Genomic DNA, 15632 nt, shown 5'->3' with positions numbered 1-15632 from the left:
ACCACCAGCAGTTCATAAGAATGCTTGTTTCACATCATCAATAACTCTAATAATTAAGAAAAACCTATTGAGTTGCTAGCTGATTTTAATTTTATATTTTAAAATATTTTAATACTTTATATCAATTTACAGTTCACTGATTACTAGTGAGAGTAAGAAGTATATTTTGAATGGCTTATTGGTCACTGGAAAGGTTCCATAAATGGATCTTATTAACTTTTTTTTAATGTTTTATTTTTTTGTTTCTGAGAGAGAAATAGTGTGCACACACAAGCAGGGGAGAGGAGAGAGAGAGAGAGAGAGAGAGAGAGAGAGAGAGAGAGAATCCCAAGTAGGCTTTCCGCTGTCAATGCAGAGCCCCATACGGGGCTCAGTCTCACGAATTGTAAGATCATGACCTGAGGCGAAATCAAGAGTCAGTCACTCAACCGACTGAGCCACTCAGGTGCCCCTATAACTGTTTTTGTTTTTTCATTGCTATTGGAATGTTTGTCTTTTACTTGTTGACTTCAATAAAGCTTTTATTTATTAGGGATATTATTTTTCAAGCCAGCACAGAGGTGGCAAATGCTGTTTTAAAGAATTAAACAACCAGGAAACTAGTGAGTGTGCAGCAGAGACTGGCTAAGTGCTCACAGTCCCATTTCTCTTCCTCCCTAGCATGTGCCTAAACCAGAGTTCCCATCATTGCTTGCAGTTGGGTGTGCCCATATGACAGTTCTAGCCAATAGGATGGGAGTAGAAGTAATAGGCATCATTCAGACCTGGCCCATGAGAACCTTCCAATGTACCATATTCCCTTCTCTTTCCCCAGCCACCAGCTGATTGCAGAGAGCTGCACGTAAACTTTCATTTGAAAGTCCTCCTTCTTCTGCTAATCAGGATACCCATTCAACCTTTATATGAGCAGGGTGCCTGGGTGGCTCAGTTGATTAAGCATCGGATTTCTGCTCAGGGCATGATCTCAGGTTTGTGAGTTCGAGCCACGCGTCGGGCTCTGTGCTGACAGCTCAGAGCCTGGAGCCTGCTTTGGATTCTGTGTCTCCCTCTCTCTCTGCCCCTCCCCCACTCACACTCTGTCTCTCTCTCCTTCAAAAATAAATAAACATTAATTAATTTATTTAATTAATTAAACTTAATTTTATTAAACTAATTAATTAGTTTAATTAATTTTTAAACTTTATATGAGCAAACAATAAACATTCTGTGTGTTAAGTGGCTGGGAATTCATCACATGGCATCCTTCATCACCCTAACTACTAAAAGCTCTTTAAAAACACATAGTCTAGGGGCACTTGGGTGGCTCAGTCAGTTAGGCATCCAACTCTTGATTTCAGCTCAGGTTATGATCTCACAGTTTGTGGGATCAAGCACCATGTCGGGCTCTGCACTGACAGCACGGAGCCTACTTGGGATTCTCTCTCTCCCTCTCTTTCTGCTCCTCCCCTGCTCATGCACACTCTCTCTCTAAATAAACTTTTTTTTAATTTAAGAAGCATAGTCTAGAAATTCTACTCCCCAAAATCTATTATAAAAAATAGTCTCAAATATGGACAAAGATTTAAACACAAAGATGTTTCTCATATATTAGTTACAACTGCAGAATATTGAAAATAATGAAAATATACAAAAATAAGTAATGTTGCTTAATATTCTCTTTAATAGGTTATGTTTATTTAGCATTTACTATATGTCTGGCATTATGCTAATATGCTTTGCATACATTATCTCACTCAATCCTCAAACTAGACATTGGGCCCTATTATATCTCATTCTATAGATAATACAAATCAAGAATCGTAGGTTAAATAACTTTCCTGATCACACAGCTAATAAATGGCAGAACTTAAACTCTGGTGTGGGTCTAAACCCCGTGCACTTAACCACTATTTTATGGTGCATTTGCATGAGGTAATAACTCTGCAGCCACCAAACTTTGGGGTAAATGCTTATAACATATGAAGCCAGAGCCACATTTATATGCTATGGTTTGAACTATGTTTAAAAAAACATGCACAGAAAAAGTTAAAGTAAATACATTAATATGTTGGCAATAAAATTATCTCTGGGTTGAGTTACTATTTTTTCTCTGTCATAGAATTTCTCCACATCAAAAAAATTAAATAAACAGCATTTTAAAAATATAATGTTTAGCACTGTGGGTAAAATTGGTATACTTATAAGTGTAAATAAATAAAACCCTTTTAGAAAACAATATGAGAATACATACCATCAAGATAGTCCTACTCTCTAAGGAATTTATGCCAAGGATATAATTCAAAATAAACATAATGATGGTCTTTGTAGAAATATGTGTGTGTGTGTGTGTGTGTGTGTGTGTGTGTACATACTGGCAATGAGACTGGAAAGTAAATAAACTTCTAACAATATGGAAATAAGCAAATTAGCATACTGAATAGATAAAAATATGAAAAAATTTTCCAAAACAATATTTCTGATTGGCAGAGGGATTACAGCTGATCCTTTTTCTTTTAAATTTTCTCTATTAAAAATTTAAATAATTTTTTTCAATGAATAATTAATATCTCTAAAGTTTCTGAGTTTCACTGCAGTCAACTTGCTACCAATGTTATTGTGGTTTCTCATCCTCAGCCCTTCGGTGAGAATCTTAACCTATTTTGCCAAATAGTTCACTAATGGGAATTTTTTAATTTTCAGAGGAAATATTGTAAAGAAAAACAAAGTATCACAACGCTTATTTCTTTCTGGCAGTAGTCAAATCAAATTGGTTAACAGGTGCCAGTGTAAGAAAAGTGATTCTGGAATAATTGAATTATAATCAAATCTATTTTTTATGTCTGGTAATTCCTCTCCTCCCCTTAACTGGCTGCTTCAATTTTACTCATGTTTCCTGGAATTAAAAGTTTCCACAGGCTGGGGTTAATATAAATTTTCACTACCTCTCTTTAAAAAAAATGCTAACATGTTTTCAATTTTACAGTGTTTGTTCTATCAAAAATGAGCCAGGACACAGGCCAAAAATAACTTCTTTAATAAATGGGGAAATGAGAAGAAATATAAAATGTAGAGATGATTAATTCAGTCAGGACTTACTCCAGGTACAGAGGCAATCATCTGCTTGCTCAGGATTGTTGACTCAGCTAGTTTGGTTCCAGCATCTGCACAAATAAACTAGTAAGAAATTGAAAGCATAATTACTTTTAAGAGCACTTGGACAGTAATAAGTTATTTATAGTTTTATTAACTTGGCCTACTTTCATTAGTGTTTACTCCCGTGACAATCTGCCCTGGGTATATATAGGACTTGCTAATCCTGACAGTTGTTCCTATCAGAAATTGAGGATCATAGTACTGAGATTAACACATGGATTCTTACTTTACCCAGACAGCTCAGTGGCACTGAAATGGTGCATTCAATCAAGGGAGAAAGGAAAGACATCAACACTGTCAGATTTATTCTGAAGTTATTATATTTACTCTCTAGTGCTTCTCAAGAGTTCCTGACTTCTCATAGATTTTCCAGATTTCTATCATTATACATTTAAAATGAAAACAGAAATATAACAAACCTCATTGTGAGCAATCTGCCTGTGTCTTCTCTAACTTCACCCATGCCTATCCTCTGTGCTGATGATGACCCCACCCCCACTCCTGTCCTTGCCCCACGGAACACTTCACACACTTCCACTATAACAGTTGTGACCTTAGACTGCAGTGACCTATGAAGTCTGTTTCACAACCTGCTACAAGCTCTCCAAGGGCACAGACTCCATCCATGCATCTGACCTGCCTGACTAGCTTCCTGCCTGACATCATGGAGGGGCTCAGCAAAACTTGGTGAAATGGATGAATTAACCAATTATGACAAGCTCAGGATAAGGACACATTGGCCAGGTTCCAATTTAATTTACTTCGTTACGGATTTTTATAGGTGTTTCCCACCTCATGCAACACCCAGCTATTTATTAATGGTTTCAAGACAAAGTTACACATGAAGTCTGCAGACTTTGCTATGAGCTAGTAGGTCCTGGTTAATTTGTCCTCTCTGGCCTCTGGCCGGTGGTCCCAACAACTTTGGGGTCCAAAGCTGCTGCTGTGCATGGTTCAGCGGCTCTGAAAGCTTTCACACTGACAGCCCTACCTTCTAACCCATTCCACTCTCACTCTAGAAGAGCACAGAAAAGTTAGGAAGATCAAGATGAGGAGTTCAGCAAGGAAGGCTAGCTCCCTGGCAAACTGGGGAGAAGTAATACGGGTTCGGGTGCTAGAGAAAAGCTCACGGGGGCCTGATGAAGACCAGAAACCAGCATGTTGTCAGGCTAATCAGGGGTCAGGATCAGAGCATAATAAATAGGTAACAGGCTTTGGCTAACAAGGCAGAGATTTAGGCCGAAGACCTTCTGAGGGCAAGTATCCCTGAGGCTTCTCATTCAAGGCTTTGTTCAAGAGCTGGTCATCAAGTGTGGTCCTGCAAGAGAGGTATTTCAACACGTAACTGAGCTGGGGGCCAGAGGACAACAGGCAGAGCCTTCTCTGAAAGCCACATTGCAGGAGCAGATACATACCACAACTCTACATTCATGTACAGTCATTTCCGTTTGCCTCAAATACAGTTCCAGAAGGCTGAGCAATCTATTTGGCCATTAACTCTGAATCTAGCAAAGAAAGTACCAGCAGGTACTATCCAGGGAATACCTGCAACTTTCCATTATTTTATTCAGGAATGCTTACGTCTTCTGTCAGCTCTCTAACTAGGACTTATTCCTAATATAAGAAAAAGTAGGGGTGCCTGGGTGGCTCAGTCGGTTGAGCGTCCGACTTCGGCTCAGGTCATGATCTCACGGCTCATGAGTTCGAGCCCCGCATTGGGCTCTGTGCTGATGGCTCAGAGCTTGGAGCCTGCTTCGGATTCTGTGTTTCCCTCTCTCTCTGCCCCTCCCCTGCTCATGCTCTGTCTCTCCCTGTCTCAAAAATAAATAGGGGCGCCTGGGTGGCGCAGTCGGTTAAGCGTCCGACTTCAGCCAGGTCACGATCTCACGGTCCGTGAGTTCGAGCCCCGCGTCAGGCTCTGGGCTGATGGCTCGGAGCCTGGAGCCTGTTTCCGATTCTGTGTCTCCCTCTCTCTCTGCCCCTCCCCCGTTCATGCTCTGTCTCTCTCTGTCCCAAAAATAAATAAAAAACGTTGAAAAAAAAAAAAATTAAAAAAAAAAATAAATAAAAAATAAAAACATTAAGAAAAAAACAATTTTTTTTAAAAGTAAATACATCAGAATTTTTTTTTTTTTTTTTAAAGGAAAGCCTGTAACTTTGGCCAGAACCTGTCGGTAAGAAAAAGTAAAATATCTGATAGAAGTACATGATCAAAAGAAGAAACAGTCCCAACCTCCTGGCAGATAACACATGTTTTCCCATAAAATGTATTTTCAAAAGCTATCAGAGTCTGCAATCTAAGACAAACTACTCATAACTAAGTTTCAAAACCTCTGTCAGGATACCAACATTTTAATTAATTTCTTTGCAACAGAAATGAGAGCCAAGAGAGGCCAGAAGGGAGAGGACAGAACTGCACGTAAGCGTGAGAGAAGGGAAGTCAGGGCAGTGGAGATGCTCTGTGGTGGGTTCACACCGGGGGTCCCCAAAAGTGTACTTGCCTGGCCTGGCTGTGCCCTTGAGAGCAAGAGAAGATTCGCAGAGAAGCGATACTTCAATGTCTCTATCTCCCCTGAGCAGAAGCCTTTCTCACCTATGACACTCAGCCAAGCAGAATGAGTAGCATAATGGAAGGACAGTGTCAGCCACGTAGCCCCAAGATATGAGGCCAAATTAAAATGTTTGGTAACTCTTAGAAGTCAGAATTAATCAGAAATCCCCCCCCCCCCCAAATTTATGGAAGTACCGTGGAGAGTCTGGTGTATTAACAGGTATAAAAGTGGATAAGCCTCTAAAACCATCTACTATTGGGGCGTCTGGGTGGCTCAGTCGTTTAAGCGTCCAACTTCGGCTCAGGTCATGATCTCATGGTTTGTAAGTTCAAGCCCTGCGTCAGGCTCTGTGCTGACAGCTCAGAGCCTGGAGCCTGCTTCAGATTCTGTGTCTCCCTCTCTCTTTGTCCCTCCCCAGCTTGTGCTCTGTCTCTCTCTCTGTCTCAAAAATAAACACTAAAAAAATAAAAATAAAAATAAAACCATCTACTATTTATTTTTTATCAAGGCATTTAAATCCAGTGTAATTGCAAGGGGCGGGGGGCACCTCCATGGCTTAGTTGGTAGAGCATGCAACTCTTGATCTCGGGGTTGTGAGTTCGAGCCCCATGTGTGGTATGGGGCTTACTTATTAACATTTTTTAAAAGTTTTTTTTTTATCAAAAATAAAAATAAATCCAGTGTAATTTTTATATAATATGTACAACTAAAACCTTAATAAACACTTCTTTTTACATAGCTGCCAACCATAAGCTGAAAAATCCCATTACAATTTTATAGAATTGCTCACAATATAAAGACATAACTAAAACTCAGAGAGGGGAAGGATGTCTGTTGCAGAAGGAAGAATTTCATACTTTGAGACAGAAATATGCTACTGAAACACACACTCCCACATGAATACAAAAGAATACAAAAGAAAGGCGATATCCATTATGTGTCTTACTAAATTCATTATCAAAATGAGACTCAAAATAGTATCTCCACCTCTCATCCAAAGAGTGATCAGATTATTACTAACTCAACTAATGTTAATACCCCACGTCAATAGTATCTGTGACTTAAAAAGAGGCGTCCCTCTGTCAGTTCTTTGTCCTCTAGCCCACCACTAGCCTGTCTTTAAAAGAGAAATCTTTCACCCACACAGTTTCTTACACTTGACTGTACAGGTGTATCCCACACAGTGGGGGTGCTCCATGCAAATCAGCACAATGTCTACTCTTAACACATAATAAGGGCTGAGGAAATTTGTTTTGATTTGGGCTCATATAGCCTTTACAGAAGCTTTTAATGAGTTATCACCCTATTATGAAAATTCTGCTTTAATCTATCTAGATAACACTTATGATAACCTATTACACCCAAAATATCTCCAGCAGACCAGCAGCAAAGATGTCATAAGTGAAAAGTTAAAATGTTGACAGGTCTGAATTAAAACAAGATAGGGCATCTGTCCAATGTGCAGAAGAACTATATCCTGGTGGTTGACAACTTAGATTCTGAAGAATACATATATTTTTCTTATTTGGAAAATCCTTTCCTACCTCCAAGCCTCTTTTTCTTTAAAAAATAAAACACCCACTTGTGCGTTTACGGCCTTCAGACGTTATATGCAGGTAAAAACAAATAACAGGAGTCTATGGCTAGACGACCACAAGAGAGCAGGTGGGAGATTTCCCACGATGCCGGGCCTCTAGAAAGAATTTCTAGGAATTAAAACAGATTGGTACCTATCATGATCCTGAAACATTTAAAACTTGGATGGCCACACATCCCTTGGGCAAGTGTTTCGTTGTTCTTTAAGGGCAGAGTATTTGATAAACAACAAAGGTATCATCTATCTATGAGAAGAATATAAATGGCTCAAGGCCTGTGAATTTATCTATCTAGGACATTATTAGAGGGGTAGTAATGGAAATACCCTGGTGGTCTCTGTGGGATGGAAGAATGAAGGGTAAATCCAAGGTCTGAGCAACTGACTATCTTGCCAGTGTCACTCATGATGGATCACCAGGGGAGTTTTTCCTTCCAATTGTTGCTTTCTTTTCTGTTTCCAAGTTCCATTTTCAGTTCAGCAAAGCCACCCCCACTGCCATCAGATTATGTTTGCTGATATCTGTGGAAGAAGTCACTGTTGGCCCCAGACATATTATCTGTCCATACTGTGAGCCTGGTCCTCCAGGTGCCAGAAACTGATGCTCATCAGTAAAGAGGAAAGCTTTTCTCTGACTGCAGACTACATTCACTGGCCTAAGAGAAGCCACCAGAGAAAGGCTATCACCTCCGCCATCCTCCAGAGAACACCTGCAGGAACCAGGCGGTCAAGGGCAAGAGAAAAAGGAACTGGGAAACCCTACCAAAAGATGTCCTATTCTTGAAGAGAGACAAAAGATGCTTCTCCCTCAACCCATGAGGGGCCCCATGGAGGACCTCTCTCCATGGCTTAGCCAGGAACTACCAGGCAGAGATGGAAAGTACTTTGGTTTTTTAAAGCATGACTCGCTTTTATTTCTCTCAGTAATGAAAATGGACTGTATATAGAACAAAGACATAATACTTCAAAATAGCATAATGTTTAATATTTTTTGTTGGGAAGATTGAAACATTATTCATAAAGTTGTTTCTCTTTGGCATGACCTCAAATCTTCTCTGAAATACCTCTCTAACCCAAATAATTTTACAACTAGATTCTTAAAATGTAATGATTCCATGACAAATACATACTGGTTTTAAAAACACGGAGATGGTATTTATTTGAAATGGTATATGAGAATCCAAAAAAAACCCAAAAAACAAAAAAACAAAACCACATTCAGAAGAATCTACTTTTTTGGCTTCTTTATTCCTAAAGCTAATTTGTTTTTGTTATTTATTCACCTAGCTGTGATACAATAATCACTGTTTTCATGGTTTCCTTGAACACTGGGCAATTTAAACTGCCAGTGTTCTTTTTCTGTCTTGTGACAAGTGCTTATTATGGTTGACTAATGTACTTCACAGAAAGCCAGGCCCCAGCAGCAGTCACTGAACGGCGTGCTAGACCCCAAGAAGATCAGCCACATAGATCAGCTCTGCTCAAGATTGAGGGCAACTGAGGAAACGTTCTCCCATGGAAGCAGGAAAGCACCTTCAGCATCTGGAAACCCAGGCTGTTTTGAGGTGGCAGGTTCCCATCCAGAACGCTAGCAGAAGCAAGTGACTCCCAGACACTGTCAACCTGCTAGCTTAAATCCCTCACGGGCTTTTTCACTAAGCCCAGTTCACTTGCCCTCTTCTCCAAACCAGTGTCGATCCCATCAATCCTTATGGTCAGTTTGGGTCACAGTTGTTGGTACTCAAAAGCAGTGGTGCTGCCCAGGCGTAAGTAGGAAGAGCTGGCCAGTGGCAATCCACTGGTAGAGATTCAAAGTCTGCCTCTCCTTAGGAAGGCCAGTAGCTCCTGGCTCTGATTTGTTCTTCTGTCTTCCTCTGGGGTTTTCTAGCATCCTGATACAATGGGAGCCATTTCATTCTGACTATATTGTACCTGACATTCACTGCTGCCACTCGCCAGCCATCACTGCTCTCAGCCAGCTCCAGTGTGCCCTGCAAAGCTAGGCCATGGCTCACTGAAAGTACACCAACTTCTTATTAAATCTCATGCCTTCGAGAAAAATTCAATTCTGGTTCTAAGGATTAGTAGTATATGGCAGGGGAGGAAGGAGATCAGTAGTGAATCTTAGATAGTAAATGATGGGTATGGTTCCTCCTCTTCTCCCAGGTAAACTCCTGAACTTCGGCACATACTTTAAGGTCCATACGGTCCCTCTTCTACACCACACTTCCTTACTCAGTGCACACCTCTGCTACTGTACCCATCACCCTGTGTTGGAAATGCTTGCTTACATGTCAGCTTCACCTACTGGACAGCAAATTCCTGGAAGGAAGGAGGCATGGCTTATTCATTATTTCCCCAGCACCTGGGCCAGGTCTGGGCTGCTAGTGGCTTAATGAGCCTTCTTCCATCTCCCAGGCTGAGCTGGCCACTCCCTCCTCTTTAGCACTCTACATACTGTGCAGACTTTCAGTATAGGCATTAGCACATGATCAGGATAGGGTTTATGCCTTTTACATTGCTATACCCCTAGAATCTAGCCCCAGACAGATGGCCAGTAAACATCTGCAGATACTACTGAAGGGTCACATGGGGCCACAGGATGGAAGACAGCACAGTTCAGGTCAGTGTAGGTTATCAGTGCAGGGAGTGATTTGAGAAAAAGCAGAGTTTTAGCAGAATTCCTTTAGTTAGCCAGAGGCTGGAAGACCGAATTTGTGTGCAGAGAGAGGAAGGCACTGCAAACAGCTAGGAGCTCTTACGGTAAGAGGGGCGAGTGATGCAAGGAGCCCGACCGGGCTGTGAACAGACCCTGTGGTCAGATGCGGACACCACTTCTGCCAGCTGTGTGCTCTTGGGCAAGTCACTGTACCTCCCTGGGCCTGTCTCTCATCTGCGGTCCAGAACTAATACCTCACATGGCGGTAAGGATTAAGGGTAACATGTAAAGCACCCAGCACAGCCCATCACAGGTGCTTAGAATGTTTCCTTCTCCCTCATCTCTCCAAATGGCACCCAAGGTACCTAAGATTCAGGGAAACTTGCCTAGTTCCTTGATATCAAGCTCCCATTTTCCTCCAGTCATTTAACCTCAACCTTGTAGGCCAAGCCCCTGGGACGGGTCTTAATGTTCATCAGGAAGAAATAAAACAGCTGTGACTCGTTTACTGCGCACTTTGCACAAAGGCAGTCTGAATGATACTCTGGTCCTAGCCCTGGCTCATGGCCAAGTTTCTTTAAGTCTGGCCTCAATCCTTGGGAGTATGAGGTGGGGTCCCATGTTACCTGATTTCCTCAGGTCATTATCCCTAAATTTGTCCCAACTTCCTGTTGAAGCCTCCCTCCCCCCCCCCCCCCACCCCCATTGCTTGAAGCCAGTCAGCCTCTCGTGCTGAACTCCAACTTCCTAGAAAGGCTTTTGCCTGCACCCAGTAGTCCTTTGTGGTCTAGCTCAAATGCCACCTCCTTCAAGAAGTCTTCCCTGATTTCACATCACAGGGGATGGGATGCCTCCTGCTCTCAACTCCCCCCAGGACTTTGTTATATCTCTTTCTTTCTCTCTCTCATGGCACTAGTCATAGCTGGTCTCATGTGATTAAAAACCTGCACGCTTGTTTAAGATGATGAGCTAAGGGAGCCAGGGATGGAGGGCTCCAGCCCCTCATGAGCAACCCTACAGCCAAAAGCACCAACTCTGTAAGTTCTCCAGAACCTGCCTTGTATGCGTTCAAGCCCCTCTGCCTCAGGGCTCCCGTGGGTGCTGGTGCTTTTCACATCCACCTGCCACCATGCTCGAACTCTGTACGTCCCACCACGGAATGTACCTGGTCGGGCCTACCCTCACCCTCAGCTTTTCAAGGAGATTTGGTGACCCACCCACATGCATGGGACTCTGCAACCAGACCTCAGCCTGGTGACCCACTAGTGGCTTCATTAGTCCTCCGTCAGCTCTATTAGCTGTCAATGAGCTGCCCTCCGACCTACCTGGCTGTAAATTTCTTGAGGACAGAAATTATTGTTTCATTATTCTCTTTGCCCCTCACAGAACTAGTTCCACAGTAGGGACAAAATAAATACTCCTTTTTTGTCTTGTTTAGCCAGTGGAGGTGTTAAGTGTGTAATATTGGTTCGATCATGGCTCAGGTAAGATAGATTATTTCTCAGTTCTGGGCAGAGATATTTGATTTTTGCATATGCCCCACACCTTCCTTAATTTTTCCAAACATAGTGGATCTCGTGGAAAGTATTTCAAACAACACATAGGCCCACCTGGACAAGCAGGAGGAGGTTTGTATCTGGTAAAGGGGATTTGAGCTTCAGGGCCTGCAGGAGTTCCAGAACAACACTACGAGACAAGTAGAATTTATCCCGCTCCTAAACAGAACAAAAGAGAAGAAGGTAAGCTATTTCTAAAAACTCAGAATAGAACTGTCAAAAGAGCTTCCAAAAGATTCACAGATCGGAAATGAAAAACAGTATTTGAATCTGCATAATGAACTGTCCTTAAGAAATAAAATTAAAACTGAAAGGAAAAAATTAAAAAGGCATTTTTGTGTGTGTAATGAGTTTACTGAAGCACCCAGAGCACATAATTCAACGGGTAAGAAAAAGATAGGAGGTCTCTTCAATACTGAAATGGCCAGATTTGGTTTTTGCTTGCAGGAAATGATAGGTTCTAAGAAATGCAGAAATTAAATCCAAAAGCGTTTTTTTCCCAAAAGAAAATGATTTAGAGAGAAACATATACAGCTGTTTCCAGGGGCTCATATCCTCTCTGAGGAACTTACTTTTCAAATGGACTGCTTAAACACACAGAAAAATAAATGGAACATACTAGGTACCACCACTCATCTTTGTCACATTGTAACATTTGCTTTATGTAATGTCACAGAAACAGTGGAAGCTTCCTTTATGGTGCTCTCTTTTCTTTCTCCCTTCCTTGAAGTAGCCACAATTTTGAATCTGGTGCTTACTAGTTCATGTATGTTTTTACATATCCATACGTATGTATGCCTCTGTTACAAGGTATAATATTATTTTTCCGTGCTTGTTTTTAACTTTCTCTGACAGTATCATACTATGCATCTCTTTCTGCTTATAATTTCTCGCTACATTATATTTTTGAAGTTAGTTCCTATTGATACATGTAGTTGTGGTTCTTTTAACTAGGGTTTAACAATATTTTATTATAAGAACATACGGAAATTCATTGATCTGTTTTCCTGTTAACGGAACATGAGATTGTTTTCAATTTTGCAAGTTTTTTACCGTCAACTATAACACACATGCATAAAAGGACATAAAACACAAACATGCAGATAAATGGGTTCATATAGACTGAACACCCAGGTCAAACAACAGCACGTCACAAGCACCTTGGAGCCCCTCATGTGTCCTTTCTTGATCATAACCAAGGAACTGGAGACCCAATGGGTCTGCATCCACTTTCTTTTCCTTTTCCTCATTTTCACTCATGGTATATACAGCCACCTGTATGCCCAAATAGCCTTGCGTGCTGAACACTTTTTTAAAAAATTATTTCTAGAAATCATTTGAGGCCTGAAATGTTATCTTCCTCCAAAGAGCTTTCTGCCTGTTTTTTGCCAGGTCCCTGGAGGTACTAGCCTGGTCCGGGGTTACCTTAATAAACACACAAGCCTTGTAATGTCTTATATTGGGCCACCAAAGGGCTTGACACTGAGCTCGATCTATGTGAGGACAAGTTCACCTCTGGGTTATCTTTATTTTGTAGTCCTGACCAGACAGGGATGGGCTGCAGGGGTGCAGGATCATACCAAGTCCCTGCTCTTGGTAGGTCCTGGATTCTGACTCTTGTTCCCCGAGCCTCCTGGATCTTCTAGAACTGCAGCTCAGCCTCTCAGTCACATCCCTGCATTTCTGTGCTCTCCCGGATCTTAGCCGGGTGATTCATTTAAATCTGGTTAGCATTTTGATGCTTTTAAGAAGTTTTCAGAAAATATCTTGCTCATTTTTTTAAGCTTTTAAGTAGGAAATGATCTAGCCCATAATTATCAGGAAAGAAGTCTAAACTTTTTATTGAAATTATACTAAATTTATAGGTTATTTTATGAGAATTAGCTGTCTTTATTATGCTGGGTCCTCATCCATGAACATGAGATCTGTCTCCATTTACTTAATGCTGTTTAATAAAACTTTCTGGTTATCTCCATTAAGTTCTTGCACATTTTTGTTAGATTTATTCTTTGTTGCCACAGGAAATGACATTTTACAAGTATATTTTATAATCATTTGTAGCTGAATATGAAAGGTGGATGATTTCTGGGTATTCATTTGTAATCAGCATCCTTGCTGAACTCTTACAAAAGTTTTGAAAAGGCAGATTTTCCTTGGTTCATTTGTAATCATATCATCTATGGAAAGTGAGAGTTTTATTTTTCCTTTCAAATCCTTACACCTTTGATTTCTTCTTCCTATCTTACTGAATTGAGTAGGACCCCCCTGGACCATAATGAATAGAAACAGTGATAATGGGCATTCTTGTCTTATTTACAATTTTAAAGGGACTACTGTTGGCATTTCACCATTAAGTATAACATTTCCTAGAAGTTTCTGGTAGGCACAAGCTAAGGAATTTCCCTTATATTCCTAGTTTGACAGGAATTATCACAAATGGATGTTGAATTACATAGAATGCTTCTTTTGTATTTGCTCAGATAATGATATAAATTTTTCACCTTTCATCTGGTATCATGGTGACATAAATCAATGTTCTAATATATAAACCATTCTTATACTTCAAGAAAATCCTCACTGGGCCATGAGGCTTTATGTTTAACACATTAATTTGCTATTATTCATTCAGAATTTGTATACCTTAGAAGTAGAATTGGCCCATAATTTTCCTTTCTCCCACTGCCCTTGTCCAGTTGGTGTCAAGAGTCTACTGGCCTCACAGAGGATGTTGAAAGTGTTCCCTGGTTTTGATTCTGTGCACAAAGTGGAGCTCAGTCTGTTCCTTCAGTGTTCAACAGAAGTCATCTTTAAAACTGGGACGTTTTATAGTTACCCATTCCAATTTTTAATCATTTAGGTCTAGCCATTGTTTTCCTTAGTTGTAGTGTGTTACATTCTTCTAGAAAATTGTCCCCTTGTCCAAGATTTCAAATTTACCCACACAGAGTTGTTCATTTCAAAATCTCTGCTATGTCTACAGTTACATAGACACTATGTCCCTTTTTCACTGCTGATAGTCTTTATCTGTGCCTTTTCTCTGCTTCTCTTGATCAGTCTCACCAAAGTTTTGTCAAAACCTCAAAGCCCCCTTCTGGTTGTACTGATCCTCCATTGTAGCTATGTTTTCTATTTCATTAATTCCTGATCTTATCTTTATTATTTCCTTCCTTTAAATCTTCGTATGGTTGCTCTGTTATGCCTATTAACTTGACTTGTTTACCTCATTTTGTTTCTCTTCTTTTCCAAGAGAAGTATTTAAGACTATGAATCTTCTTCTAAATATCTCTGTGGCTTCATATCTCAAACTTTAGAATGTAGTATTTTCATATTTGTGTAGTTCTAAATATTTTTGTAAATTCTCCTATCTCCTCTGATCTATGAATTATTTAAAAGTATATTTCAAATTCCAAATATAGCAGGTCCCAGACACCATTAATCCATTCAATATCTCTGTATGAATTCGAAAAAGGGACACACACATAATACAAATACACACACAGCCATGAAAAAGAATGAAATCTTGCCATTTGCAACAATACAGATAGACCCAGAGGGTATTATACCAAGTGAAATCAGTCAGACAGAGAAAAACAAGTATCCCATGATTTCACTTATAAGTGGAATCTAGAAAAACAAAACAAACAAAAACCAGATTCTTAAATACAGAGAACAAAATGGTGGTTGCCAGATGGGAGGAAGGTGGGATGATAGATGAAGCAGATAAAGAGGATTAAAAGGTTGTAAATATAAATAATTCATGGAGATGAAAAGTCCAGCATCGGGAATACAGTCAATAATATTGTGATAATGTTGTATGATGACAGAAGGTGACTATACTAATCACAGTGAGTATTAAGAAATGTATAGAATTATAGAATCAATATGGTGTACACCTGAAACTAATATAACACTGTATTTAATTATACTTGAATTAAAAAACCAAATAAGCAAAATAAAATTAGATACATGCAAATCTAAAAAACAAACTTTGAGCCACTAAGCTCCCAAGACAAGCAACTCCCCCACCCAAGACTGCTACAATATCAGCTTATATGCTTCCCACTCTGGTTCTCAATCTCCTCTCCAATTTTGCCCCTTTCATTCTTATAAAATTACCAATACATTTAAAATCATATTCA

At 40.2% G+C, this 15632-nt stretch overlaps 1 protein-coding gene across 22 annotated transcripts in view; it reads right to left on the bottom strand.

Moving 5' to 3' along the window:
- The window catches only part of UNC79 (unc-79 homolog, NALCN channel complex subunit), a 270421-nt gene that overhangs the window by 32899 nt on the left and 221890 nt on the right, over positions 1-15632 (bottom strand). For all 22 annotated transcript variants that reach the window (XM_058740150.1, XM_058740151.1, XM_058740144.1 and 19 more), the window contains 2 exons: positions 11548-11652; positions 3076-3153 (listed from right to left, as the gene is read on the bottom strand). In XM_058740150.1, coding sequence (XP_058596133.1) covers positions 3076-3153; positions 11548-11652 — 183 coding nt within the window. The remainder of the gene's footprint in view (positions 1-3075; positions 3154-11547; positions 11653-15632) is intronic.

This window comes from Neofelis nebulosa, chromosome 7 (genome assembly GCF_028018385.1).
Source record: "Neofelis nebulosa isolate mNeoNeb1 chromosome 7, mNeoNeb1.pri, whole genome shotgun sequence".
NCBI lineage: Eukaryota > Metazoa > Chordata > Mammalia > Carnivora > Felidae > Neofelis > Neofelis nebulosa.
Note: the sequence above shows the minus strand (reverse complement) of the source record. Positions and strands in the feature narration are given on the sequence as shown.